This window comes from Filicampus tigris, chromosome 11, assembly GCF_054856515.1.
Source record: "Filicampus tigris isolate MCC_2025a chromosome 11, RoL_Ftig_1.0, whole genome shotgun sequence".
In the NCBI taxonomy this organism is placed as follows: domain Eukaryota; kingdom Metazoa; phylum Chordata; class Actinopteri; order Syngnathiformes; family Syngnathidae; genus Filicampus; species Filicampus tigris.
In genome coordinates, this window is record NC_141227.1 from 260408 (window position 1) to 287233 (window position 26826).

Below are 26826 nucleotides of genomic sequence, written 5' to 3' on the forward strand. Positions count from 1 at the left end.
TTCCGGTTCTCCTGGAACCGTGCAGATTTTAGAATGTTGGTGCTAAGTTTTGATTCATAATAAGCTGCACGGAAGAAACACAAATTAAGTAGGATGGATAAAAAATGTGTACACGTGGCACACAGCCCCTCCTGCCGCCAAAGCTGCGTCGCAAGTGCACGCCAGCTTGCCCCTACTGGCTTCTCCTCTCGGTCAGCCCCTCTGCTCACTTTGTGCCGGCAAGCATGGGCCGTCGCGGTGCGCCCTTCCCACGTGAGGTTCCTACCCACGGATTTCTGCGGCAGCTGCTGGGACCTGGCGATGGCAAGAGTCGTGCTCCGCGAGATCGGTGAACCTGCCCTGGCTGGCCTGGCCGATGCCTAACCAAAGAACTGATGTGATGCGTCTCCCTAGGTAAAGTCAGTATCGTCAAAGTGCCAACCTCTGGGACATGGGTGCAAAAGTATGCACCCTGTAAATGTCCAAAATTGGACATTCAAAAATTCATAGCTCACTTCCTCTACATGTTAGACTATGGCTGTAATCAATTTTTTTTGTACGTCTTGTACACATGTGGGTCGCTGCTCGGGCCCTGATAATAATACTAATTTCTACAAAAACAATAGGGTCCTTGCAGCTTTCGCTGCTCGGGCCCTTAATAATAATAATAATTTCTCCAAAAACAATAGGGTCCTCGCAGCGCTCGCTGCTTGGGCCCTAGTAATAATAATTTCTCCAAAAACAATAGGGCCCTCGCAGCAGTTTTCGTTCACGTTTAGTCCCTCAAAAATGTGAGTCTTTACGGCGAATAATAATAATAATAATAATAATAATAATAGTAATAATAATAACTAGAGCTGCGAGAAGCTATAACGGGCCCTCGCAGTCCTTGCCACGTTGGGGTACTTGCAAGTCGGGCTATTTGCAAATCGGGGTACTTGCACATAGGCCAATAATCATAAAAAATGTAGGTATTTATGCCAGGCCTGATGTTTGTCCAAAGGTGCATGAGTTTTCGCCTACGTTTAGATTGTGAAAAACAGTATTATGTATCGCGGCAACAGCGTGCAATGAAAAAAAAAAAAAACTTTCAATAACTTTCCATCTTAAGCATGTTTAGGCGAAGCACTCAAAGTTGTAGTTGATCGGATAAAATCTCTTGGAGGAGTTTGTTAAAATATGACCTCTACAAAACGGCAAAATTGTTGGCCAATTCCAAAATAAAGTCAAAATAGCGGACTTCCTGTAAGATTTAGCCTATGACTATATGATACTTTTTTGTAGTTCTTGGGCTGTTACAGATGTTTTCAAACTGTCACAGATCTAGGTAAAATGGAGAACCATGAATGCGTCCTTAAAAATGTGTACATTTAATACATTTTTTTAAACAAGCACAAGAAATCTCTAGAGTTCTTATTTTTATGCCAGGTCTAATACGTGTGCAAAGTTTTCGACCAGGTTTCGACCCACAATGCATTATATTTCTTTATGAATAGTGCATCGCCGTGGCATCAGCATGCGATGAAATACAAATATTTTACTGACTTTTCATCTTAAACTTGTTTAGATGAAACACCGCAAGTTTGAAAACGATCGGTTAAATTCTCTAGGAGTAGTTCGTTAATAAATGGCCTATAAAAGGCCAATATAGGTGCAGAACTTCAAAATACAGCCAAAATGTCAGACTTCGTGTTGATTTTAGCACATGACTACAAAAGCCATCTTTGTAGGTCTTGGGCTGTTACATATGCATCCCAATTTTCACAGATCTGCGTGAAACGTGGAACCGGGAACACTTGGTTAAAAAATTGTAGGTGGCGCTATAGAGCTATCTTTGAAAAATAACACAGGAATTTCTAAAATATTTATATTCATGCAAGGTCTGATGTGTGTGCAAAGTTTCATGACTTTTCGCCAAAGTTTAGACCCTCTAAATCAGCATCATTTTTCATGATATACAGCACATCGCCAAGACAACATTGTACAGCGAAATAAAAAAAGATTTCAACAAGTGTTCATCTTCAACATCTTTAGATGAAGCATGCAAAGTTCGAAGACGATCGAATAAATGCTCTAGGGGGAATTGGTTAAAATATGACAACTATGAAAGTCCCAAAAAGGTGCGACAATTCCAGACTAAAATTTTTTAAAAAGGCAGACTTCCTGTAAGGTTCAGCACATGGTTACAAAATATGTTTTTGTAGGTCTTAGGCTGTGACATATAACACCAGATTACAACCCAGAATCCTTTGTTAAAAAGGAATTACGAAACACATAGTTTGATGCTCAGACCCGTCATCTAGTGTTTCGAAAAAGTAAAATATTTTTCCCTATTGTTTTCGATCGTGATGAGATGGTACAACCCAGATTTTAAGTCAATCGGGTGAACCATCTCGGACTTGGGGGCAAATGTATGAACCCTGTAAATGTGCAGAAATGGTCCAAAGTTGTACTTTCAAATACTCATTACTCACTTTCCTTGCAGCTTTCGCTGCTCCGGCCCTAATAAGAATTTCTACAAAAACAATAGGGTCCTTGCAGCTTTCGCTGCTCGGGCCCTAATAAGAATTTCTACGAAAACAACAGGGTCCTTGCAGCTTTTGCTGTGAGATATTGCAAACGTTTGTTCGAAATACCTCCTTTATAACAATCTGAAAAGAGATACACAAACTATTTATCGGCTTCTAATTTCAAAACTAGTTATCCATCAATTTTTTTGTGTATATGTGATAATATAAAGCGATCGTGCATTTCACAGTTGTAATACCCCTCCAAGGGACACCATAACTATGATGTGGCCCGTGAGTTTGACACCCCTGTTTTAGAAGGTGATTCCAAAGTCGACCTTAGGCTTTAGAGATATGTTTAGCCAGGCGCTTTAGGTCTTAATGAGTTTCTACATTTTCACGAATGTTTAGACCCTCGTCAGGTTTCTTCTTTCCCTCCTCCTGGTGGGACATGCCCGAAACACCTCACCAGGGAGCCATCCAGGAGACACCCTGATCAGAAGCGCAAGCCACTTCATCTGGCTCCTTTCAGCATAAGAGCAGCGGGTCTACTTGGAGCAAGCCGCCCCACCCCCCCCAGATGCCCGAGCTTCTCACCCGAACTCTAAGGGAAAGCCTGGACACCCTGCGGCAGAAAGCAAAGGTGCTCCAACCTTCTCAGGTTTCACGGGTACCTTCCTTCTCGAGACTATGTGTCAGCTTCTTTTACTGATGTCTGGTAGTATTTATATCACGGCAGTTCAGAAAAGTGTTCTTATTATACGTGTGTTTGCCTTTATCAAGCTGGAGGACCCATGCCCTTCCTGACAATGGGCAGCACCATCAAACCGCCTTGATCATCTTGAGATTTGCCGGATATAAGCAAAACAAGTTGATTGGATACTCTAAATTGCCCCTAGGTGTGATTGTGAGTGCGGATGTTTGTCTTTGTGTGCCCTGCGATTGGCTGGCAACCAATTCAGGGTGTCCCCCGCCTACTGCCCAAAGACAGCTGGGATAGGCTCCAGCACGCCCCGCGACCCTTGTGAGGATAAGCGGTACAGATAATGGATGGATAAGCAAAACAAGCACAGAACGTTCGCTGCTGTTTGTTACACAGTGAGTATTGTGTTATTTTTTTAGTGCACACAGCAGAGGTAAAATTGTTGGTACTCTTTTATTAAGTCCTGAAAATCGACAGTCATCATTGAAAAAAATTGATAAGCTGATAAGAATGAAATGAACGAAGTTTCAATTTTGAAACCGCATCCTAAGAATACCAATACAACATTAGCAATTAAAAAAAACGATTAATAGAGGGATTAATAGAGACTATAACCATAGTAGATACTGTTCTTACCTTCTTCAGCTTGCTCTGGTCATCTTTATATGTGATCATGAGGGCCAGAGCAAGATCTCCCTTAACCCTTCGTGTTCCTTCACAAAGCAGAGGATGATCTGCTTCACTTACTGTTGTCTTCATCCCTGCACACAAAATTAAATATTACCCGGACTGGAGAAGAAAAGAAAAAAAACTAACTTAAGAAACACTTGAGACAAAATAATGTGTAAAATGAGAGCATAATTGAGAAAGACATTAAAAACAAAGCTACACATTCTGAGCTCTGCAAAAAAAATTGAGTACATACACAGTAATTTGCTAAAGTAATTTATTGCCATGGAAATATTCCAGTTTGTTATGTTTTAACTAGAGCTTCTAACGCAGTATAGCCCATTTTATATAATGATTATGATATACCACAATATATATATTTTCAGTTATTCTGTAAGCATTTATACAACACATTATGGCATCTTACCATTTCTCACTTCATTTTGAAACCTCATTAAACAGCCCTGAATCAAATAAGAAATACATGTAGTTCTATATAAAATTATCAAATGTAAACTTTATGCACAAATGTACATCTAAATAAGTGGGGTAAAGAAGGATAAAAATGTTTCAGATAAATATTGATGAAAATTAAAAAAAACAAAGAAAAGAAAAAAGGAGATACTTCTGATGGGCTTTCAACCTGTGAGATGGTCCATTGGGGTCGGGTGCAATGTGAGCTGGGCGACGGCCAAAGACAGGAACATTGGTGGTCCAACCCCTGTCTTATAAGCTGGCACTAGAATGTGGAATGTCTCCTATCTGGCATGGAAGGAGCCTCAACAAATAGCTTGGTCTCTGGTACCAGTCCTCTTGAGACCGAATGGACAATCTTCCAATCTGGAGTTGCACATGGAGAAAGGTGCAGTGCAGGTGTGGGGATACTTGCAGTACTGTCCCCTGGCTCCGTGACTGTATATAAGGGTTCACCCCAGTGGGTGGGAGGCTTGTCTCCCTGCACCGATGGATGGGAGGGATGGGTCGTGACTGTTGTTTGTGCCAATGCACCATGTGTCTTTGCACCAAAAAACAGTTCAGAGTATGTACCATTTTTGGACTCCTTGAATAAGGGGCTGGAGAGCACTCCAACTTGGGGCCCCATTGTGTTACAGGGCGACTTCAGTGGTCACGTGGGCAATGCCAGTGACACCTGGAAGGGCGTGATTGGGAGAAATGCCCCCCCCTGATCAGAACCCAAACGGCTTTCTGTAATTGAACTATGCTTGTCATGGATTGTCCATAATGAACCCCATGCTCAAACAAAAGGGTGTTTAATAAGGGTGTGCACTTGACACCAGGACACCTCAGCCACAGTTTGATAATCGAATTTTTGACTGTGTTATCAAACTTGCGATATCTGGGACAGAACGGTGAAAAGAGGGGCAGAGCTGTCAACCAACCAGTAGTGTCTTTTCTTAGATGGTGGGGCAAGATGCCGGTCCAACTTGACAGACCGAAACGTATTATGATGGTCTACTGGGAATGTCTCGTGGAGTCCCCTGTCAGAAGGCATTTCAACTCCCCCCTTCGCCAGGACTTCACCAGGAGGAAGGAAGTGAGAGACATTGAGTCCTAGTGGACCATGCTCTGCACCGCCATTGTCCAAGGTGTCGCCCGGAGCTGTGGCTGTAAGAAGGTCAATGCCTGACATGGCGAAATACATCAAGCCCATTAGTAGACACCAGTGGAAAGGGATGTCATCAAGATGAAAAATGAGTTCTAAGGCCTTTTTAGGTCTGTAAGACTCCTCAGGCAACTAATCGGTACCGGCTGGCAAGGTGGAGCGCAGCTTCAGAGGTCGCCAAGGCAAATACTCGGGCCTGGGAAGACTTTGGTGAGGACATGGAAACATTTTTTGGGATGTGCTAAAGTAAATCCATTTGGTGTGTCAGGACGGGAAGCGTTGCATCATTAACACTGTTTACAGTGGAGATGTGGTGCTGCTGGCCTCAATTTGGGATGTTTCAGTTGGTGAGGATTGCAGAATGCCGGATCCTGACCCAGGACTGCTATGTTGATGACATTAACGTCACATGATAATCGCCAAGCCTTGATTAGGATGACCAAAGGAGTGGAAAAGATCCTGCAAGCAGGTAGTTTCTCTCTCGAGCCCTGGGTCCTGTCAGGGCAAAGTGGGAGGAGGGAGGAGCCCACTGATTCCACAAGTCTCAAGTCAATGGACTACAAGATTCTGATACTCCCAAACCAGATGCGGGATGAAGAAGATAAGGCACTTGGACTGGGATATGAGCCTGAGACAGATAAACTCCGCCTGTTGACATCAGTAAACTTTTCAAAGAGGCGAGGGAAGATGAGGTCCGGTCTGGATCTACAAGAAGATGAGGTCAGAGGGAACCCTCCTGATCCTCTCACCCGCCGAATGTCAGATTGCAGGTTTTTATGACCCTGTAAGCCTGGCCTGCCAAGCAACGAGGAGTGATGCTCATAAGCGAGTCCTTTCAGGAGGCAGGAAAACACCGTCCTGCGAAAGACACTTGGGACAAACCTCTCTCTCCACGTCTTCGAGAGGCTGCCATAACACTCTTTGAGCAGTATGGCAGTATGTGAGACTTGGCCAAATAAGATTTGACAGGAGCCTTACACCTCACGTGGGCCAAGGGCCGTCCGATGGGCATCACCTTTTCTGATGGCAGCAAAGCTTCCTTTGGAGCTGTGCTTTACCTCCGGTGGAAAACGCGAAATAGTGTTGTTGTAAAACTGGTTGACTCAAAAGCCAAACTCAGCCCATTAGACCAGAAAGGTGATGCCATCAAAGCAGAGCTGTGCGGAGCTGTGTTTGCAACCTGCCTGAAGACACACTTTGAAAAACACTGCAACATCAAGGTCGAGAGTTGGATCCATTTTGTCGATAGCCAGACGATACTTGGGGCCATACAGAAAGATAGCTATGGCTATCAGACCTTTTTCGCTAATAGAATCGGGAAATCCAAAAGGCTGGCCCTGTTGACAGCTGGAGGTGGGTCGAAGGGAAAATGAACATTGCTGACCTCATTACAAGGGGAGGAGCCCCTGAGGACCTTGCTGAAGGCTCATTCTGGCAGGAAGGCCCTAGATTTTTAAAGCTGCCTTATGAAGATTGGCCAGTGAAAACCGCCAGGGAGGTCATCTCCTCTGTCGCCGAAGAGATCGGTGGATTGCAGAGGAAGGCCTTCTCAGTGCTGGCCTCAGCAGTGGCTTGATCCTGTAGATGGCCGGGCCCAGCCATCATTGCACTTGTGCATCTGGTTGAACCACAGAGATTCAGCTCATTGATGCGGTTGAGTGGAGTCGTCACCTGGGTGAGACATGCTGTGGACAAATGGCTGGGTGGCAACAGCCAGGCTCTAGTTCACTTAAAGTGGGATGCTAGACCATTCCTGTCAGTTGAAGAGAGTAATATCTTTTAAATTCTTAGGTCTCGCTGCTCAAGATGGCGTTGAGTTTCACGACACAATACTGGATTGTCTGGTGGTTCAAAAGGAAAAAGAGACAGGACTCTTGCTAGGTGGAGGGAGGATACAACGCTGGGACGAGGACAAAGTAGCTGTACCATTAATCCCTTGCCAATCATGGCTAGCAACCCTCTTTGGCCAGAGAGGCACATGAAAAGAAGCATGAAGGTGTGGCTGCCACCCTCTTACGGACCAAGAGAAAAGCCTGGATCATGCAGGGATGGAAAACAGTGAAGAAGGTCCTCAATCACTGTATCACCTGCAGGAAGCAAAGAGCTGAAATGTCAAGGTCAAGGTCAAGGTAAATTTTAATTTCCCCGAGGGGCAATTTGCTTTGCAGGCAGCAGTCAATTCAAGGACACATCAACAACAATCTAGACCATTTGAGTATACCACGCTGGACCTTTTTGGGCCCTTTGAAGTGAAAGATGCAGTTAAAAGAAGGACAAGTAAGAATCTGGGGTATTGTGTATTGCTGCATGACCTCAAGAACTATCCATGCGGGGCATCAAAGATGATCAGTCTGCAGAAAGCTTCCTCCTAGCACACACTCGCTTTGTTGCTCTAACGGGCCATCCAAGAAAACTATGGTCAGACAGAGGGACAAACTTTGTTGCCGCTAAACCGGCACTGCAACAGCTTCACAAACATTGATACGATTGAGTTCCTAACACCAACACCCTCATACTAGGGCGGGCATCGCCTGGAGGAGATACCTGTGGTCTTGACCTGGAGACTAATTCCTGGCGCCGACTCAGGGCCATTCAAATTGAAGTGGACCGGTTCTGGGCAAAATGGAGAGAACTTGCTGGCCCAAATCTGTTCATTCGACAGAAGCGGCACCGGTTAGAGAGGAATGTCAGAGTCGGCGACCTTTCTGGATTGCTGACTCAAACGCTTTGAGAGGTCAGTTTCGTCTTGGCCGGATCATAAATGTCTACCCTGACCGCAAAGGAGTTGTCAGGGATGCAGACATTACAACTTGTGCTGGCATCCCTGCTTCCTCGGAGGGTAGCCGGAAAAGGGGTTCTACACTGCCCACAGTGGTCATCAGACGTGATGTGAGGAGGAGGCTGGTGGTCCTTCTTCCGGTTGAGGACCAAAGTCGTCCTCCTTAGCAGCCATGATCGAATTGCCTGAATTAAATCATTGCCCAAATCCCCTTATTCACTATCCTTGCACCTGATGGCTGGTTGGTGTGCGCCGAACGCTGCCACCATGCTCACCCCCACACAAACATGGAAAGACCAGAACCTACACAATACCATACACCACATGCTTACTTAGTACACGACAAACCTGCCAGAGGGATGTTTTGTTTTAGTAAAATGCCCAGCTCTGCAGCAAGGCTTGATTTAAAGCATAAATAATTTTGAACTGGTTTTGAACAAGCTTTTTTGGGGCTCTCATGTCACACTCCTGTCCCACACTTTCTGAGAACCAAGCATATATACACACACGCAGCCGCATGCACGTACACACACGCACACACACGCACACCCACACACACGTTAATGTATTTATTTACCTAGTGCTGAAACAGCTGCACCAAAGCCAAGCTCTTCATCACCCGGCATTTCACTGCTGTGCTTCCGACTGGGTGGGCTGGAGCCAGTTGGAGACACAACTGCACAAAGAGAAAAAGGGAAACAGAAATGCTGTACATGAGCTATTATGAATTTCTGCCCCAGTTATTCAACAGTGTGGCTAATTTACATAAACACTGCCCCACCACGTTTCTCCACTCATTACTTATGATATATATTATGCAATCAGCTACTTTCAAGCAATGGCAGAAGTCAGGCTGTTGGACTGTACTGTGTGAAAAAATAAACCAAAGACAAAAGTTTTAGCCAAGCTGTACTGAGCTTTGTTGGGATGCATAGATTAGTGTTAATTTCTGCTCAGTGGCTATTAGCGAGTTGGATCACATTCACCTGCTCAAATTGGGTTGCCCAAAGCCTGAGGAGTCAGCAAGACAATCGTTTGGGGACTTCAAAAAATATTTTGCAATACGTTAGTAAAAGTGTGTACATGTCAAAAAGAGCATAAGTATTAATGGAAACGTAGTCACCTTTGTGTTCAAACTAATATTAGTCCAAAATGACTCACCATATAAACCACATTTTTTGGTAGAAATTAAATTGCTGGATGGGAAATAATTTACTAGTAGGTGTAATAGTAGAGTCAAACAAAAGCATCAGGCCCACCATCCAAGAGGCATGCTTGTGGGTGTATGTAACTGAATAATGAATTAAAAGAGGCATGATAAAAATAATTATAATGTGGATAATTATAGTGTGGAGTCCAATTGTTGATGTGGGCTACATTGGCTACATTATTAAGGATGAAGTCAATTTTCTTATTTCTTTCTCAAAACCTGATATGTCGTTCTCCATCCAGTGTCTCATAGACCTGCCACACACCCCTGACATAGCAAATCCCGAATGGATTGGACCAGAGCACAAAAACGGCAATTTGGCGACTCACTCCCACTCATTGAGTGATTGTGCCTTGCCCTTGCCCATCTACTACTGTGCTTCAACGGAAATGTACATTAGACATTTCATTTTATTTATGTGCAGTGTTTTCCTCCCTTAAGATGCCATTTTTTGTTGTTGTTTTTCCTTTAGTGGGAGAGGGTCAAAATGGTTCTTTGAGTATTATAGGTTGCAGACCCATGTTACAGACCATTACACTTGAGTGGAAACATAAATGCCTTCAGGCAACATATTTCCCTGAATGCCATACAACAGACATACATGCGGCTGCGCTCAGAGACTTGCTTCAGGACTGGCAACGTGATGAAAATAAACTTTCAGCAATAACCAGGGACAACACTGCCAATATCGCTGCTACAATGAGGACCTTGCAGCGATTGTGGCTCAGCTGTCTCAAGGGCGACAATAACATGGCCTTGACAAGATGGCCACCGTGGGGCAGGTAAGAAGTTTGGCAGGTCATGTGTGGTCTAAAAAGTCACCCATAAAGGGACAAAGGCATTGATTTGTTGATTGATTTTATCAACCTACTTCGTTGTTTGGATAACTTTCTATCTTCTACCAAGCTCAACATGTCTAATAATGTAACCCTGCATCGGGCCAAATGAATTCAGTACATACTATTTACAAGAGTACCGGACTATGGCTATGATAGGCCACCCCCAGGGGGACAGATGGAGGTTACACCAGTTAGAACATCCATAGCTGTTACAAAACTCATTCAAGCCCAGAGACATATTCATGTCTCTTATATGTCTTTTCACAGTCCATCCACTCAATCCCAGGAATGTATTTATATATATTTGTTTCCCCTTTTTTTTCAAACATTACGGTAAAAGAGGGTTTGAAAATGTCTGGCACTGAATGAGTTAATCTCTTGGCATGATACTCTTATTGGCTGGTGATATTGAATTTAACCCTGGGGCTTAGTCTTCAACTGGACTAGTTCCGCCCAGTGCCAGTTGGGTCACCACCTCTGCTTGCTAGCCTAACACTACTAGAGCAAACTCTGCTAGCTGATATCTCTGCCAGCTGAGCGTCACCGCTGCTAGTCGGGCTAACACCATTGCTAACTGGGCTTCAACCTATGCTGTTGGGGCTAACACTACAGCCAGCTGGTGCTTCACTATTGCCAGCGTGGATGACACCACTGCCAGCTGGGCCTCCTCCGCTGCTGGCAGGACTAACACTAGTGCCACTTGGACCTTCAACTGCTCTAGCTGGACTAACACCACTGCTGGCTGGGCCTCCACCTCTGCTGACAGGGCTAACACCAGTGTCACTTGGACCTTCACCTCCATTAGCGGTGCTAACACCACTACCAGCTGGGCCTCCACCTCAACTAACAGGGCTAACACCAGTGCCACTTGGACCTTCACCACCTTTAGCTGGGCAAACACCACTGCCAGCTGGTCCTCCACCTTTGCTGGCTGGGTGGTCTTCCACCTTTGCTGGCTGGGCTAACACCACTGCCAGCCGGATCTCCACCTCTGTGAGCCGGGCCAACACCGCAGCCAACTGGGTCTCCACCTCTACTTGCCAGGCGAACACCATTGCAAGCTCGGCCACCACCTTTGCTGGCTTGTCTTACATCTGGGTCAGTAGCACAGTCAGCTGGAACTTCACCAATACAAACTGGGCCACAGTTAAAGTCAGCCAGACCACCATCAGCACTAGCTGGACAAATGCCACAATTACGAGATACAACATCAAATGAGAACAATATGAGAACATCTATTGGTGAGTACTGTTCACCTCTCAAGTCACAACAAAGAGAAAAATAAAGAGATAATGTGCTAGGAAAACACAGACCCACAGTTATTACTAGTACTTCAAACCAGGCTAGTGCAAACTCTATCAAGGCAGACGGGTAAACTAAAATAAGTTGACCAACCTGGCCTTGGTGCTCCCAGGCTTCTAAGCAGTACAACTCGCTCCTCCTAGTTCAACTTAAATGGATCAATGTTGTTGTGTGGCGATCCTCACATGCACAGTATTGTTTAAACAAAAACTTGCTTAAAGCCGTAATGGCATGTCTTTCAGTGATACATAATAAAGCAGAACGGCAGCATATGGCAAACTCAAATAATTGGTTGCGGTCGAAAACTGTTTGTTGCAGCAGTACCTGGCAAAAACTCACCTGCCGCGTGATTACTGGGACAGATATAATGTCGGGAAATGGGAATAGACCCAAATGTGCATATGTGAAAACATCTAACCATCCATTATCTATACCGCTTATCCTCACAAGGGTGTGCTGCAGCCGATCCCAGCTGTCTTTGGGCAATAGGTGGGGGAGACCCTGAATTGGTTGCCAGCCAATCGCAGGGCAAACAGAGACAAACAAACAACCGCACTCACAATCACACCTAGGGGCAATTTAGAGAGTCCAATCAACTTCGCTTGCATGTTTTTGGAATGTGGGAGGAAACCGGAGTACCCGGAGAAAACCCACGCAGGCACGGGGAGAACATGCAAACTCCACACAGGGAGGCCGGAGCCGGGATCGAACCCGCGACCTCTGAACTGTGAGGCGGACGTGCTAACCAGTCGACCACCACATCTAACCATCATACAGTAAATATCCATAGTCTAACAAAGTGCTAGCAATTAAAGGGCTATCAAAAATATAACACAATAAATATGGCTCCGACACACCGGCCCCTAATTGTTCTTGTAGGAAAACAAAACAATTACCGATAACAAATACAAGGAGCCAATACCACAAACATGAGTTACTTAACAACTGAGAAAAAATAAATAATAATAATTGACAGCACTTAGTTTCAAAGATTAACTGTTGTGTGGTGTTCGTATTTTTGTTACTCAGCCAGTGTTGATGGGTCTGGTGGACCCACAAAGTTTGGGGTTTTCAAAACAACACCATCAAATGATGTTCTGTTCAAATACTCGACAGATGTTTACTAAATTCCAATTACAAGTCATATGAACAGCAAACATTTTTCATATTTGCCCTTTACCTCGATTAGATCACATTTATGAATTAATGTGGTACTCTTAAAAAAAAAAAAAAAAAAAAAAAATGTAAATCAGTTGTAATCAAGAGTGGTGATTGGGAAAAAAAACATTTACAAATGAAGCAAGATGTTTCACACCTACTGATTTTTATTCATTTGAACTTCATCAGACATCTTACTTAATCACGTTAGTTTATATAACACAAGTTGAAGAACATACTACAGCAGCGGTTTCCAAGTCCGTTCCCCAAGAGCCCTTATCCAGCCTGTTCTAGATGTCTCCCTTATCCAACCCACCTGATTCAAATGATCAGTTAATCTGAAAGCTTTGCAGAAGCGTGATTATGATCCTGATCATTTGACTCTAGTCAAAATTTACTCTAAATTTTCCAACAAGACAAGTAAAAATAATTCCATATCTTTTAACATTTTCTTCCATTACACATTGACCTCAAACAGTCAAAAGAAATCCACACCAAGGAGGGTGATCTGGGCCCATACGTTCCAAAGGAAGATCTGCCATGTGCTGCTCTGTTATGATTCCACTTAATTTTCTACAAATGACACACTTAGCCATCAGCTTTCTTATGGCTGCGTTTGCACTTGGAACCCAGTATTTTTAAGCTGGGATAGTGTGTTTTCGCCCATTGTGTCCTGCATCCTCATGGACCTATCTGATGATGAGCCATGTGACCGGACGATTCTCGGGGAGAATAGCAGGATATTTAGCTTCTGATGGCATTGCAGATCTACTTAATCTGCCACCAAGCCTTAACACACCATACTGAAGAACTGGGGACAGTTTATGGAGGTGGCTGCTCCTTTTGACAATACAACCCATACGCAATGCTGCTCCACAGAGACTATACTTACGATAGCTGTTCTTTTGATTTCTGGGTCATCTGCAGCAAGAGTGTGATCAGGTATAAAATGCCAAGTATCCTTGGGTTGCATTAGAAAGTTTGGTCTTGAATTCCAGTCCTTATCTTTTAGGTAAGTAATTAACGCCGATGCCTTGGGATGCACAGTCTGAGGGATTCAATTCTGTGCTCACATATTTCCATTGAGACACGACATAGATTGCTTGTATAGCAAGTACTCTATTTGCAATGAAAGTGTGAAACCTGGTAATTCTGTTGTTGATGTGTTTTAACACTGAAGTGCAATCCGTCCAGAATATGGAGCACTCTAGTGACAGCTCTAGTTCTGCCCACATCATCTTGTCCACTCGAGCGGCTAATGCAGCAGCAGACAACTCCAAGCGAGTTGTGGTAACTGGCTTTAATGGAGCGACCCAGGCCTTGCTCATGATAAATGAACAGCGGGTTTGATGGATATTGTTTTTCAACAACAAATAGGTCACAGTACCATAGCCAGTTTTGCTGACGTCAGCAAAGTGATGAAGTTGATGCTGAAAGTACTTCTACAAAGCCAGGTGGCTTGCTACAGCTCCTCACTTGAAAGTTTAATAGCTGTTCCAAGTCCATCAGCAATTTGTGCCGATTTCTGGTGATGTCCTCTGGGATACCTTCATTTCATCCAAGTTTTCTTCTGCTTAGCTCTTGCAGAATCTATTTTTCAGGGAGAACAATGAATGCCAAGAATCCAAGAGGGTTATATATAGAACTCACCATCGACAGAACACCTCTCCGTATAATTGGTCTGTCTTGGATGGCTGACTTGAACTGCAGCGAATCAGATTCCAAACACCAGTGAATCCCAAGGACTCTTTCTACCGGTAGCACATCTTGATCCAAATGAAGAGCCTTTATCTCTTCAGCCCTCCTTTCCTCTGGAATCGAAGCAATGACAGCTCTATTGTTACTGACCCATTTGTTTAGTCTGAAACCCCCCTTTGCACACAGGACAGAGGGATTTTTGACGAGTTTTATGGCATATCCTCAGTGAGCACAGAGTTCAGAAAGTCTTCAATGCTTTTTGAATGGCTTCAGTTGAACAATCTTTTCCATAATCCATTGAGCATCGCCTCAATACATATTTGGCACATCTTGGGGAAGATGTGGCACCAAATATGTGAACCACCATCTTCTAAGATTTAAGATTATCATCCAGGTTTCCATTTGGCCACCAGATGAACTTCATTAGATCCGAGTCTGCTTCTGGAACCCTTGCTTGGAAGAACATAGCATCAACGTCTGTTATGAAAGCCACCGGTTGTTTGCAAAGTCTTGACAAGACACTGATGAGACTGCTCGTGAGGTCTGGGCCTTGTAACAGCTCAGAGTTTAGCCCCCTTGTAAAATGCATCACAGTCAAGTACTAGAAGATTTTTCTTCTTGGGATGGTAGACTCCATGATGTGGAATGTACCAGATTTTTTTGTTGTCTCCTTGAAAATTTTCTTTCACCTTCACTGGATATCCATTGTCCAAGATGCTAGCCATAAACTTAGTGTAGTCCTCATAGAACTGAGGGGACTCGCTTAGCTTCTTTTTTAGGCTGAGGCTTTCTGCTCCGCAATGCAGCGTTTGTTGAGGAACTAACATCTTCATTCCTAAGTGGCAAAGGAATGCTGAAGTGAACGTTAGACACTTTGGTTGACTTGGAAAGACGTTGCATAAAAATATGTTCCTCGACTGACATTTCCAGCTTCTCCTCATGCTGCCTTTCAGGAAAGTCATACCCGTTTTGTTGTTGCAGAAGCTCTTTGAGTCAACCAATGGAGATTCTGTGTGACATGAAGGTTGGCTGACCATTGGCTGAGGTAGACTCCTTTTGTAGAGGCCCATTGATGGTCCATCCTAAAGTTGTCTTCACAGCGTATGGACCATCCCCATGGCTGTTAATTATCATCCATGTTCCTTTGGAACCTTTGATCCAATTAAGAGACTAATTAAGAGTCTGCAGCAACGCAATGTAAATGAACCTGCTGTAGATATGGCCACATACTCCTGGGTGGGGGATATTTTTCTTGGACACAGGTATTCTCTTTTGTGTGAAGACATCTGGAAGTTCCACCAGCTGAGCGATTCATCCTCAGAATTGTCAATATTTTGACGCAGATGTAGCACCTCCTCCACTGTATAAGACATTTTTTTAATCGATCATGGTGACCAGCAGCGTTTCTCAATGCAGGCGCTGGTTATTATAGGAACCCGGCAGCACTGTCCCAGTGCAACTTCAGTAAGATTAAGTAGAGCCTTCAAATTGACTGGCACGCTGTAGGTAAAGGAGTCTCATAACTATTTTTATTGTTTAATTCCATAAAATTGCACCATATAAATATATATATATATATATATATATATATATATATATATATATATATATATATATATATATATACATATACACATGCAGTAAGTAATAACACATCCATTAGCGGAACACAAGTTTGTCGTCGTCCAAGTGTTAAATAGAATATGCACCTGCACCAAGAATCCAATTCCTTAAATGGGGGGATTAAATTCACATGCTTAAATTCAACTGTGACAGAGCTACCACTTAGGATGGGTTATCATGCAAAAAAAAAAAATCCCGGCCTTCAAAATAAAAGCATACCAGCAAACCCCTATACACCGCAAGTTTGCTATGTTGTATTTCTGGAAGTAGTGAACGCCAGAAGAAGTGCATGAACCCCACCTTGATATGCCAACATCAGTTGAGTTGAGTCAGCAATATACTCATTGACACAAGTTGTTTTGCATTTAATGCATTTAATTTTATTGCGAAAACAATCTGGAAAGTGGCGGCTAAGGGGGAACGTGGGTGAGTAGCTTGCTTATGCTTACTTTGCAGCAACGAGCATCTCCGTCTCCGTGTGGGAAACGGTCATCGCAACATGTGAGACAGCAACATGCACTCAAGCGTGTTTGTGTTTCCTCATTGTCACGTCACGTAACCCGCGCCTCCCACCTGCAACTGGGGTATACCATTACAAGAGGGGGCGGGGGTCCTGGCCGGGAGGCAATACCACAATCCCTATAATAGCAGTTGTCGCTCGTGCCGACGCGGGAGTAGAAAGAAGCTTAAAAATAAGCCTTTCACCGAGTAGGCTGAGATGAATTTTGGCCACCTCGCGAGCACGTCACATGCACGAGGGCCGATAGTGGGCTGGTTAAAATTTGTCGCCCAGCCCCTGCCCACCCACGAAATGGGCATCCGGCCAGGCCGGAGGGTCCGACCGGTCCGGCCCAGGGAGGACTGCCCAGCCCTGGTGCATACTCTGTGTTGGTCTGTCGTGGTGAAGAAGAAGCTGAGCCGAAAGGCAAAACTCTCAGTTTACAGGTTGATGTAGGTTCCCACACTCACGTATGGTCTCGAGTTGTGGTCATGACCAAAAGACAAAGATAAAGAATACAAGCTGCCAAAATCAGTTTTCTTTAAAGGGTTTCAGGGTTGGGCTCTCCCATAGAGATAAGGTGAGAAGCAAAGTCATCCAGTAGAGGCTCAGAGTCGAGCCGCTGGTTCTTTGCATTGAGAGGAGCAAGATGAGGTGACTCGGGCATCTGATCTGGACGACTCCTGGACACCTTCACTGGTGAGGTGTTTCCTGCCCATCACAATGGGAAGAGGCCCCCGGGGCAACCCAGTACATGCTGGAGAGACTGTCTCCCAGCTGACCTGGGAATGCCTTGGTATCCCCTGGGAAGAGCTGAGCAAAGTGGCAAGGGACAGTCCAGTCTGGGCTTCCCTGCTTAAACTGCTGCAATCATGACCTGACCCCTGATAAGTGTAAGAAGATGGATGGATGGAAATTAACAAGCCAGAATGTGAACTTAACATTTTGACGTATGGTTTGAATTTGTTGATAAATGAAGGTGAAAATAAAATAAATAATGAACCTTTTCTGCACCACACCTGAAAAGATGACAACAAAATGTGAAAAGAAAGCCCTTAAACAAGACCAAATAATGTTCTTACCTGGGGCAGAGAGGACATCAAAAATGAAGCTGGCCAACATTAGAGGAAGGACAGGTCTGTAACCACAGTAGTTTCCATCTTTGAGCTGCTCAGCCCTTTCTCTGATGACCGACATTTCCACAAGACCCAAAGGAAGTTTCTTCAACAGAGCCACAATATCTGACTCTTGGTAAGCCAGCTTCACCTGGTTAATTCACAGAGAGTCAGTCATGTTCTACATGGTATACATTCAAGCCTCATTTTTATATAGTTGTGTGAAACAAATAGCTTGCGCGTTAACACTGTGTCAAAAATTTTGTTTCCGTTAAAATGTAATGCAATTGCCGTGATAAAGCAATGATTAGGTTGGTGTTAAAAGACAAAAAGAACGACCAGACAGTATATAATCCATTCTCTTCAAGTCATCTCAGTTCAGACTGTGACATGAAGTCATCTCAGTACAGACTGTGACATGTGGTTCACCTGAGCTTATGTGAAGTGAATGACATATGTTTTATTTTTTTATGTTTTTCTGCCAGCGGTTAACCAGATACACGTCATATTTGCTCGGAAGTGTGTTTTAGCCTTCATGTAGTTGTAACACGAAGTTTGTGAATTTTTGCAAAAAACTGTTACAATGGCAATGCTCTATTCGCCAAGAAAACAACACTACTTTGGGGGGTTTAAACTTGCAGGAAAACTCATTAAATTTTGCAAAAATATCAGGCCAGCCAATAGCATAAATGTTTTATTAGGTTATGTACAGTTTAAAAAAAAAAGAATGGCTCAACAACCTCACATACAGTATTTTAGCGAAGTAGCCCTTGTTGTACGTGTCACCAAGATCAAAAGTTGGAGGCACAAGTAACACCCCAAGACCTACAAAATGTCTCTGAAGCCTCCACTAAACTGAAAAGGAAGCCGGCCATTTTGAATTTTCTTTCACATTTTGCCTATTTTTTTTGGCCTTTTATAGAGGTCATATTCAATCAAAATTGCTTTTAATGTGATGTACTTCATTTCCCAAAAAATCCAATTCCAATGTGTTAGCACCCCAATGTGCCAGTACACAAACGTTGCCTGGGCTGCGAGGGCTGTTTGAAGCTGGTTGCAGTTCTAATTAGGGCCCGACCAGCAATCCCTGCTTTGGTCCCAATTGTTTTTGTAGAATTTATTATTATTATTATTATTATTATTATTATTATTATCATTATTATTATTATTATTATTACTTTATTTTTTTAAAAATACTCCGCAAATTTTTGAGACCCTAGAAATGCACGATAACAAACCAAACTGCACTGTTATTGGGTCTGGTGAAATATGTTATATTTTAAAGTTGTTGTAAACGACAAACAAAATGGCTCTGTAGTGCCACCTAGAGTGGCAAAATAAAAAACAATCCCGGTCCATTTGACCTAGGCCTACGAAAATTGGTAGGCACATGTAGCAGCCCGAGACGTACACAAAAGTCCATGCATCCATAGTATAAAGTGACTAAGAAGTGAGCTATGAATTTTTGAATGTCCAATTTTGGCCCATTTTTGCACATTTACAGGGTACATACTTTTGCACCCATGTCCCCGAGGATTAAGCTGATTGACGTCAAACTTCGGATATACCAACTTCATATTTGGATCAACAACTGAGAGGAAGGAAGTGAGTCATCACCATGGAACGATTTGGACTTTGCACTCTTGCACTTTTTTTTTCTTTTTGCAGTTTTTCACTTTTTCCCCTAGTGTTTACCTCACCTACGCATTGCGTTTTTACTTTTTTTGAGACTATTTTATCTTGTTTTTTAACTTTTTAGTAAATTGCGTATGGACTCACGGGTTAGCTAGCATACATCTAGCTTACGCCGGCAATAACCTAGCTTGGGGCTAAGGCATATTAAAATGCCGACAGACGACAGCGACGAACAGAAAACCATGCTGGAAAAGGCAAATAAAACAATCTGTGACCTGCGGGAGGATGTTCATTATCTATCAGAGGAACTCCAGGAAAAGAAGTCGGTCATCGCCTGTTTCATAACCTGTTTCCCCCAGCTCTCCGCCATGGTTATGAAGAGGCGTGTAATGGGATCCTGACGGCGACAATGACGGCTGAGGCGGCTGGATCTTCGGACACCGGGAGGTGGGATCCGGTTGCCCGCCCGGGGCCATCCTGCTCGACACCGCTGCACGGTGCCAGCTTGGTCGAAGTGGTGTGCCGCGGCAAGAAGGGCGGGAAGCCACCCCACCGCCCCCTGGGGAATTGGTTTGCCGCCCTGGCGAACGAGTCCCCCGCTCCCATCGCTGCACTCCGGCAGTCGGGGACACCTGCTGCTGCGTCCGACGCTGGGGCTGTGGTCCCAGGGGCTCCCTTGGATTCCCCGCCACCCACGGCGATGATCTCAGCCGGGAACCCCACGACGGGCGGGTCCGCTTGTGGATCGGGTGCCCGCTCGCCCGTAGGGCTACTCCGGGCTACTCCGGCGCCAAGGTCTTGGACATAGTTGACATCCTGCGCGGCGTTCTTCACTCTCTTCCACCATCCATAACCCGGCTCATTGTTCACGTCGGAACAAATGAAACATTACGTCGACAGTCGGAACAGACAAAGACAGACTTCTATGCCCACTTTGCACCTGTGGTCTGTCGGTTTGGGTGAGCGGCATTTTGCCGACACTGTCACGCGGGGTTGAGAGCTTCAGCCGACTTTCAAGCCTTAAAACATGACTACTACGCACTTGTGGCCACCTGCATTTAGCTTTTATTGATAATATTAACTTATTCTGGAATCATTGGTCGTTTTATCAACCGGACGGTGTGCATCCTATCTCCTTAGGCAGCTCTATTTTAGCTGCTAACATCCAACCATGCCGTCACTAACTCCACTCCCAGCTGACTCTTGACGACTACTAATCACCCAGCACCTGTTCCCGCTTCGTCGCACCACAATAACAATCTCTCTACAGCCACCGACAGACCAATTTCAGCTGCTCACAGCACCACCCTCACCCTGCAGGCCCCGATTAGCATCACCACCACCGGTCAGCTTCCCCATTCAGACTGGCAGACGCTTCCCTCGCACACACACAAAAAATGAGGTCTTAATAGTGGAAATCTTGTTTATTTTAACTATTCTTATCCGTGCCACCGTGAGCGCATGTTCAGCACAAAAATCAACCTGGCCGTGCTGAACATGCGCATGTTCAGCACAAAAATCAACCTGGCCGTGCTGAACATGCGCTCCCTTATAAACAAAACTTTTATCATTAACGACCTGATTTTAGACAATAATTTACAAGGTATTCTTTTATCTGAGACATGGCTTGGTACAGATGCCCCAGTTGCTCTCACTGAGGCTCGCCCATCGAATTTTAACTTTTTTATTTTCTACCAGGGATGGGAAAAGTGAGGGTGGGACTGCAAGATAAGATAAGATAAGATAAGATAAGGCCTTTATTGATCCCACAGTGGGGACATTTTCAGTGTTACAGCAGCAAAGATTTAGGTCACACAGAGACGGCGGCGTAATGTAGCCATTAATGTATAATATTAACGGCACACATTCAGAATCAAACCGATGCAAGTATACGCAGTAACTATATGTATATACACATGTATATACACACCAACATACATCTACATATAAAGTATGAAGAAACACTGATTTTAGCCTGTACATAGTACAATAATACTCTTTTCTCAAAGGAGATCGTTTTTAACAGCTATTTATCATTCGAACATCATGCCTTTGTTTTTAGCTGTCTCCCTATTCTCTGCATTACACCATTTATAGACCTCCCCATCACTCCCCGTTTTTTATTTAGAGTTTTCAGAATTCTTATCCATTTTATATTCTACTTATAACAGAATTTTAATAACTGCCGATTTTAATGTACATATTGATGAGATCTCGGACCCGCTGTCCAGAGAATTTTTAAACCTTTTAGACAGCATGGATTTTAAACAGCATGTCTCACAGCCGACTCACAACAGAGGACACACCCTGGATTTGGTCATAATCTATGGCCTGTCCGCGGGTGTGTCCTCTGTTGTTGACCTGGCTGTGTCAGACCATTACTGTGTGTATTTTAACCATCTGGTAGTCCCGGTGAGAACAGTCGGGAAATGCTACCTATCTTCTGAGGTGGCTGCAAATTTTATCGCCATTTTAAAGTGCACTCCTGCCGACATTTACCTGCACCCTGTGATTTTATTGTTGACAATTTTAACCAGAATCAGAAATCAGCCTTGGACTCAGTAGCTCCACTTTTAATAAAAATGACAAAAACAAAGACTGTTCCCCCATGGAGAAATAATTCACAATTTCAAAAAGAAAATGCAGGAGTGCAGAAAGTAGGTGGAGAAAGAGTAAACTTACAATGCGCCACAAAATATTATGTGAACAACTAAAATCCTATAATAAAACAGTCAAACGGGCAAGAATTTCCTATTTCTCAAACCTCATTACAGTTAATAAAAACAACCCCAGATTCCTCTTCTCCACCTTTGAACTTTTAACTAGCTCCCCCCCACAGAGACAGACGCTCTCTGTGAGGACTTGCAGACCACTTCAGAAGTAAAATCAATAACATAAGATCCAGTCTTTTAGCCCGTCACATCACAAGTTTCAGTAAACCTGGACAATCACATTTGCAAGGGGAAACACTGGAAAGTTTTGCCCTGGTTGACGCAGGGACACTTGGTCGAGTTTTCTCCCAGGTAAATCCAACAACCTGCCTTTTGGATCCAATTCCCACATTTCTTTTTAAGAAATTTTATGGATTCTTTGAGGAACAAATTTTACATATAGTCAATTGCTCTCTCCAAACGGGCGCCTTCCCCGCCGCCATTTTAAAGGTAAAGCTCCTTCTGAAGAAGAGGCACTCTGACCCCGGCGTTTTTAATAATTACAGACCTGTATCCAACTTACCATTTTTAAGTAAGATTTTAGACAAACTGGTGTTTCTCCAGTTAAATCACTTTTTAAACACAACATTTTAGAGAAATATCAATCTGGTTTTAGGATGAACCACAGTACTGCTCTTTTAAGGATTTTAAATGATATTAGGTGCATTGCAAACGTGAGAAAACTCACAGTCTTGGTGCTACTGGATCTAAGCGCTGCTTTTGATACAGTAGATCACCAAATTTTATTAAATAGACTTAAAAACCTAGTGGGCATCTCTGGTACTGTTTTTAACTGGTTTTATTCCGATCTCACGGACCGATCTTTCTTTTAAGTATGGATACTCATTCCTCCAGAACCCATGAAATTAAATGTGGGGTTCCCCAAGGTTGAATTTTAGGCCCAATACTTTTTAATCTTTATGTGCTTCCCCTTGGGGATGTCATCAGGAGACACGGTGTCAGCTTCCACAGCTATGCTGATGACACACAGCTGTATATTGCCGCGTCTTCTGATGACACAGGACCCATTGATACCCTTTAAATTGCATCTTAGATATCAAGTCGTGGATGGCAGAGAATTTCCTACAGCTCAATCAGGACAAAACTGAGGTTTTAGTTATTGGCCCCTAAGGTCAGAGAGAGAAACTTTTACCAAAATTACTAGATTTTAAACCCTCAGAATGTGTGAAAAACCTGGCCGTCATCTTTGGCTCTGAGCTCAGTTTTATTCCTCATATTAAAAATGTAAATAGGATAGGTTTCTATCACCTTAAGAATATCACCGGAGTCTGCCCGTTTCTCTCTCAGGCTAACACGGAAGTGCTGATGCATACTTTTATTTCCTGTCATTTGGATTATTGTAATGCCCTGCTCTCTGGCCTCCCCAAAAAGAGTATTTCTTTTTTACAACTACTCCAGAATTCAGCCGCTCGTGTGCTGACGAGAACCAGAGGGTGGGAGCACATTACACCAGTTTTAAAACCGCTGCATTGGCTAACCGTGTGTTTCAGGGTCGATTTTAAGATACTTTTATTAGTTTATAAATGCCTTAATGATCTTGGGCCATCTTATTTGTCTGATTTGCTTTTACCATACCAACCCTTGCTGATCCTGAGGTCCTCCGGTGCCGCCCTTTTAATTATTCGTTGGGTGAGGACCAAAACCCACGGCGAGGCTGTATTCAGATATTTTGGTCCTCAACTTTGGAATAGCCTGCCAGAGGACGCCAGGTCCGCAGAAACTGTTGATATTTTTAAGAGGAAGCTCAAGACCTACCTTTTTAGTTTGGCTTTTAAATAATTTAAGTAATTTATCTTTTTATTTTTATTGGGGATTTTTACTTTATCATATTTTATCATGCTGATTTTAGTTAAGATAAGAAGATAAGATAAGATAAGAATGCCTTTATTGATCCCACAGTGGGGAAATTTTCATTGTTACAGCAGCAAAGATATAGGTCACACAGGGACGGCGGCATAATGTGGCCATTAATGTATAACATTGACGGCAAAAATTTAGGATCAAACCTATGTAAATATACGCAGTAACATGTGTATATATACATGTATATACACACCAACCTACATCTACATAAAAAGTATGAGGAACACTCATTTCGGCCTGTACATAGTACAGAGGAAAAAATACTCTAAGTAAGTGACAGTGCTGCAGTGCTGTGGTGAAATGTAAGGGACAGCATTGGATAAAAATAAAACTAGACTAACAGTAGTGGGGAATGTTGAGTATTGCACAGTATAACAGTTGTGGGGAATATTGGGTATTGCACGATATGAGCTCAGGTGCAGGACTGCACAATTGCACTAATGTCCGCCAGTTTGTAGAGACTACACAATGTTCTTGTTAAAGAGTCTGACAGCAGCAGGCAAGAAGGAACGGCGGAATCTCTCCTTTGCACAGCGAAGGTGTAACAGTCTGTCACTGAAGGAGCTGTGGAGTGCTGTTAGGGTGCCCTGGAGGGGGTGGTCCGGGTTGTCCAGCATTGATGACAGCTTGGCCAACATCCTCCTGTCCCCCACCGAGTCCACAGAGTCCAGGGAGCAGCCCTGTTTGCCCAGCCGCTTCTTGTCCCGGGCCGAGACGCCGCCTGCCCAGGTGACCACTCCCTGGAAGATGACCGATGCAACCACCGAGTCATAAAAGTTCCTGAGGAGTGTCCCCTGAACCCCAAAAGACCTCAGTCTCCTGAGTAGGAAGAGTCTGCTCTGACTCTTCCTATAGAGGGCGTCTGTGTCGTCGCACCGGTCCAGTTTATTGTTCAGATGAACACCCAGGTACTTGTAAGTTGAGACTCTCTCAACATCTGTTCCCCGGATATTCACTGGTGCAGGTAAAGAGTGCTGGCGCCTACCGAAATCCACCACCATTTCTTTGGATTTCCCCGCATTGATCAGGAGGCGGTTCTGCTGGCACCAGTCCACAAAACCCTGAGTAAGTTCTCTGTACTCCCGATCATCTCCGCCTGTGATGAGGCCGACAATCGCAGAGTCATCAGAGAACTTCTGCAGGTGACAGGTAGGGGTGTTGTAGATGAAGTCCGAGGTGTAGAGGGTGAACAGAAAGGGAGCCAAGACAGTTCCCTGTGGGGCCCCCGTGCTGCAGAGGAGCACGTCAGACACACAGTCCTGTGTCCTCACATACTGTGGCCAGTTTGTGAGGTAGTCCTGGATCCATGTGGTGAGGTGGTGCGCCACCCCCGCCCGCTCCAGCTTGTCTCCCAGTAGGGTGGGCTGGATGGTGTTGAAAGCACTGGAGAAATCAAAGAACATGATCCTCACAGTGCTCCCCGCCTTCTCCAGGTGGGAGAGTGAAGTGTGGAGGAGGTAGATGATGGCATCATCCACACTGATGCCAGGCTGATATGCGAACTGGAGTGGGTCCATTAAGGAGCTCACCAGGGGGCGCAGGTGGACAAGGACCAGTCTCTCCAGGGTCTTCATCAGGTGAGACGTCAGCGCCACTGGTCTGAAGCTGTTGAGCTCCTTCGGGTGGGGGGTCTTTGGCACCGGGACCAGGCAGGATGTTTTCCATAGCTGGGGGACCCTGCCCAGCTTCAGGCTCAGGTTGAACATGTGCTGGACAATTCCACACAGCTGGTCTGCGCAGGATTTGAGGAGCTGGGGGCTGATGCCATCTGGACCCGCTGGACCCTTCCTCGCCTTCATCTTCTTCAGCTGGTTCCTCACCTGAGATGTTGTGAAGGCCAAGGCTGGGCAGGGCGGAGTGGTGGCTATCTGGTGTAGCCGGGAGCTGGAGACTGTGGAGAAAAGAGGGGAGGGGGTGACACGCCCAGCAGGAGGACTAGGTGGAGGCTGCAGCAGGAGAGACTGAGTGGAGGCAGGCATCTGATCGAACCTATTGAAAAAGAGATTCAGCTCATTTGCCCACTGCAGGTCCCCCCCAGTCCGGGTCTTGGGTTGTCCGTGGCCTGAGATGGTCTTCAGGCCCCTCCAGACTCCCCTGGTGTTATTCTGCAGCAGCTGCTCCTCCATCCTCTTCCTGTAGGACCTTTTCCCCTCTCTGATCCTCCTCCTCAGCTGGCGCTGCACAGTCCTCCGCTCCTCTATGTTGCCTGACGCAAAAGCCCTCCTCTTCTCCTTCAGGAGTGCTTTTATGTCTGGTGTGGTCCAGGGTTTGTTGTTGGAGAAACACCTTACTGTCCTGGTGGGTATGGTGTTCTCCACGCAGAAATTTATATAGTCAGTGACAGGAGGAAGGGGAGGCATGATTGAAATCACCAGAGATGAGTATCAAGGCATTTGGGTGCTGTGTTTGTAGTCTGCTCACTGCTGCAGTCAAGACATCACAGGCTGTGTCGCCGCTGGCAGCGGGGGGGACGTAGCCGGTCACGGCTGTGACCCGCACGGTCTCTGAACCGTGCGGGTCACAGCTGGCTGCCTGCGGACCAGAGGTTTGTACACAGACTGGAGAGCCACCAGGTTGTGATCAGCTTTGCCCAGCGGGGGGAGGGGCAGTGATGTGTATGCCTCCTTGGTGTTGGCATAGAAAAGGTCCAGTGTTTTATTGTCTCTGGTGTGGCAGGTGACATACTGTGTGAATGAAGGCAGAGAGGAGGAAGGGGAGGCATGATTGAAGTCAGATGAGTACCAGGGCTGTGTTTGCAGCCTGCTCACTGCTGCAGTCAAGACATCACAGGCTGTGTCGCTGCTGGCAGCTGGTAGGACGTAGACGGTCACCGCGATCACATGACTAAACTCTCGTGGGATGTAGAATGGCCTCATGCCAACAGCTAGCAG

General features: G+C 44.8%; 1 protein-coding gene across 6 annotated transcripts in view; it reads right to left on the reverse strand.

The window, feature by feature from the left end:
* Window positions 1–26826, reverse strand: part of zswim8 (zinc finger, SWIM-type containing 8) — a 331437-nt gene that overhangs the window by 90805 nt on the left and 213806 nt on the right. For all 6 annotated transcript variants that reach the window (XM_086044801.1, XM_086044798.1, XM_086044797.1 and 3 more), the window contains 3 exons: window positions 17673–17856; window positions 8839–8937; window positions 3826–3950 (listed from right to left, as the gene is read on the reverse strand). In XM_086044801.1, coding sequence (XP_085900927.1) covers window positions 3826–3950; window positions 8839–8937; window positions 17673–17856 — 408 coding nt within the window. The remainder of the gene's footprint in view (window positions 1–3825; window positions 3951–8838; window positions 8938–17672; window positions 17857–26826) is intronic.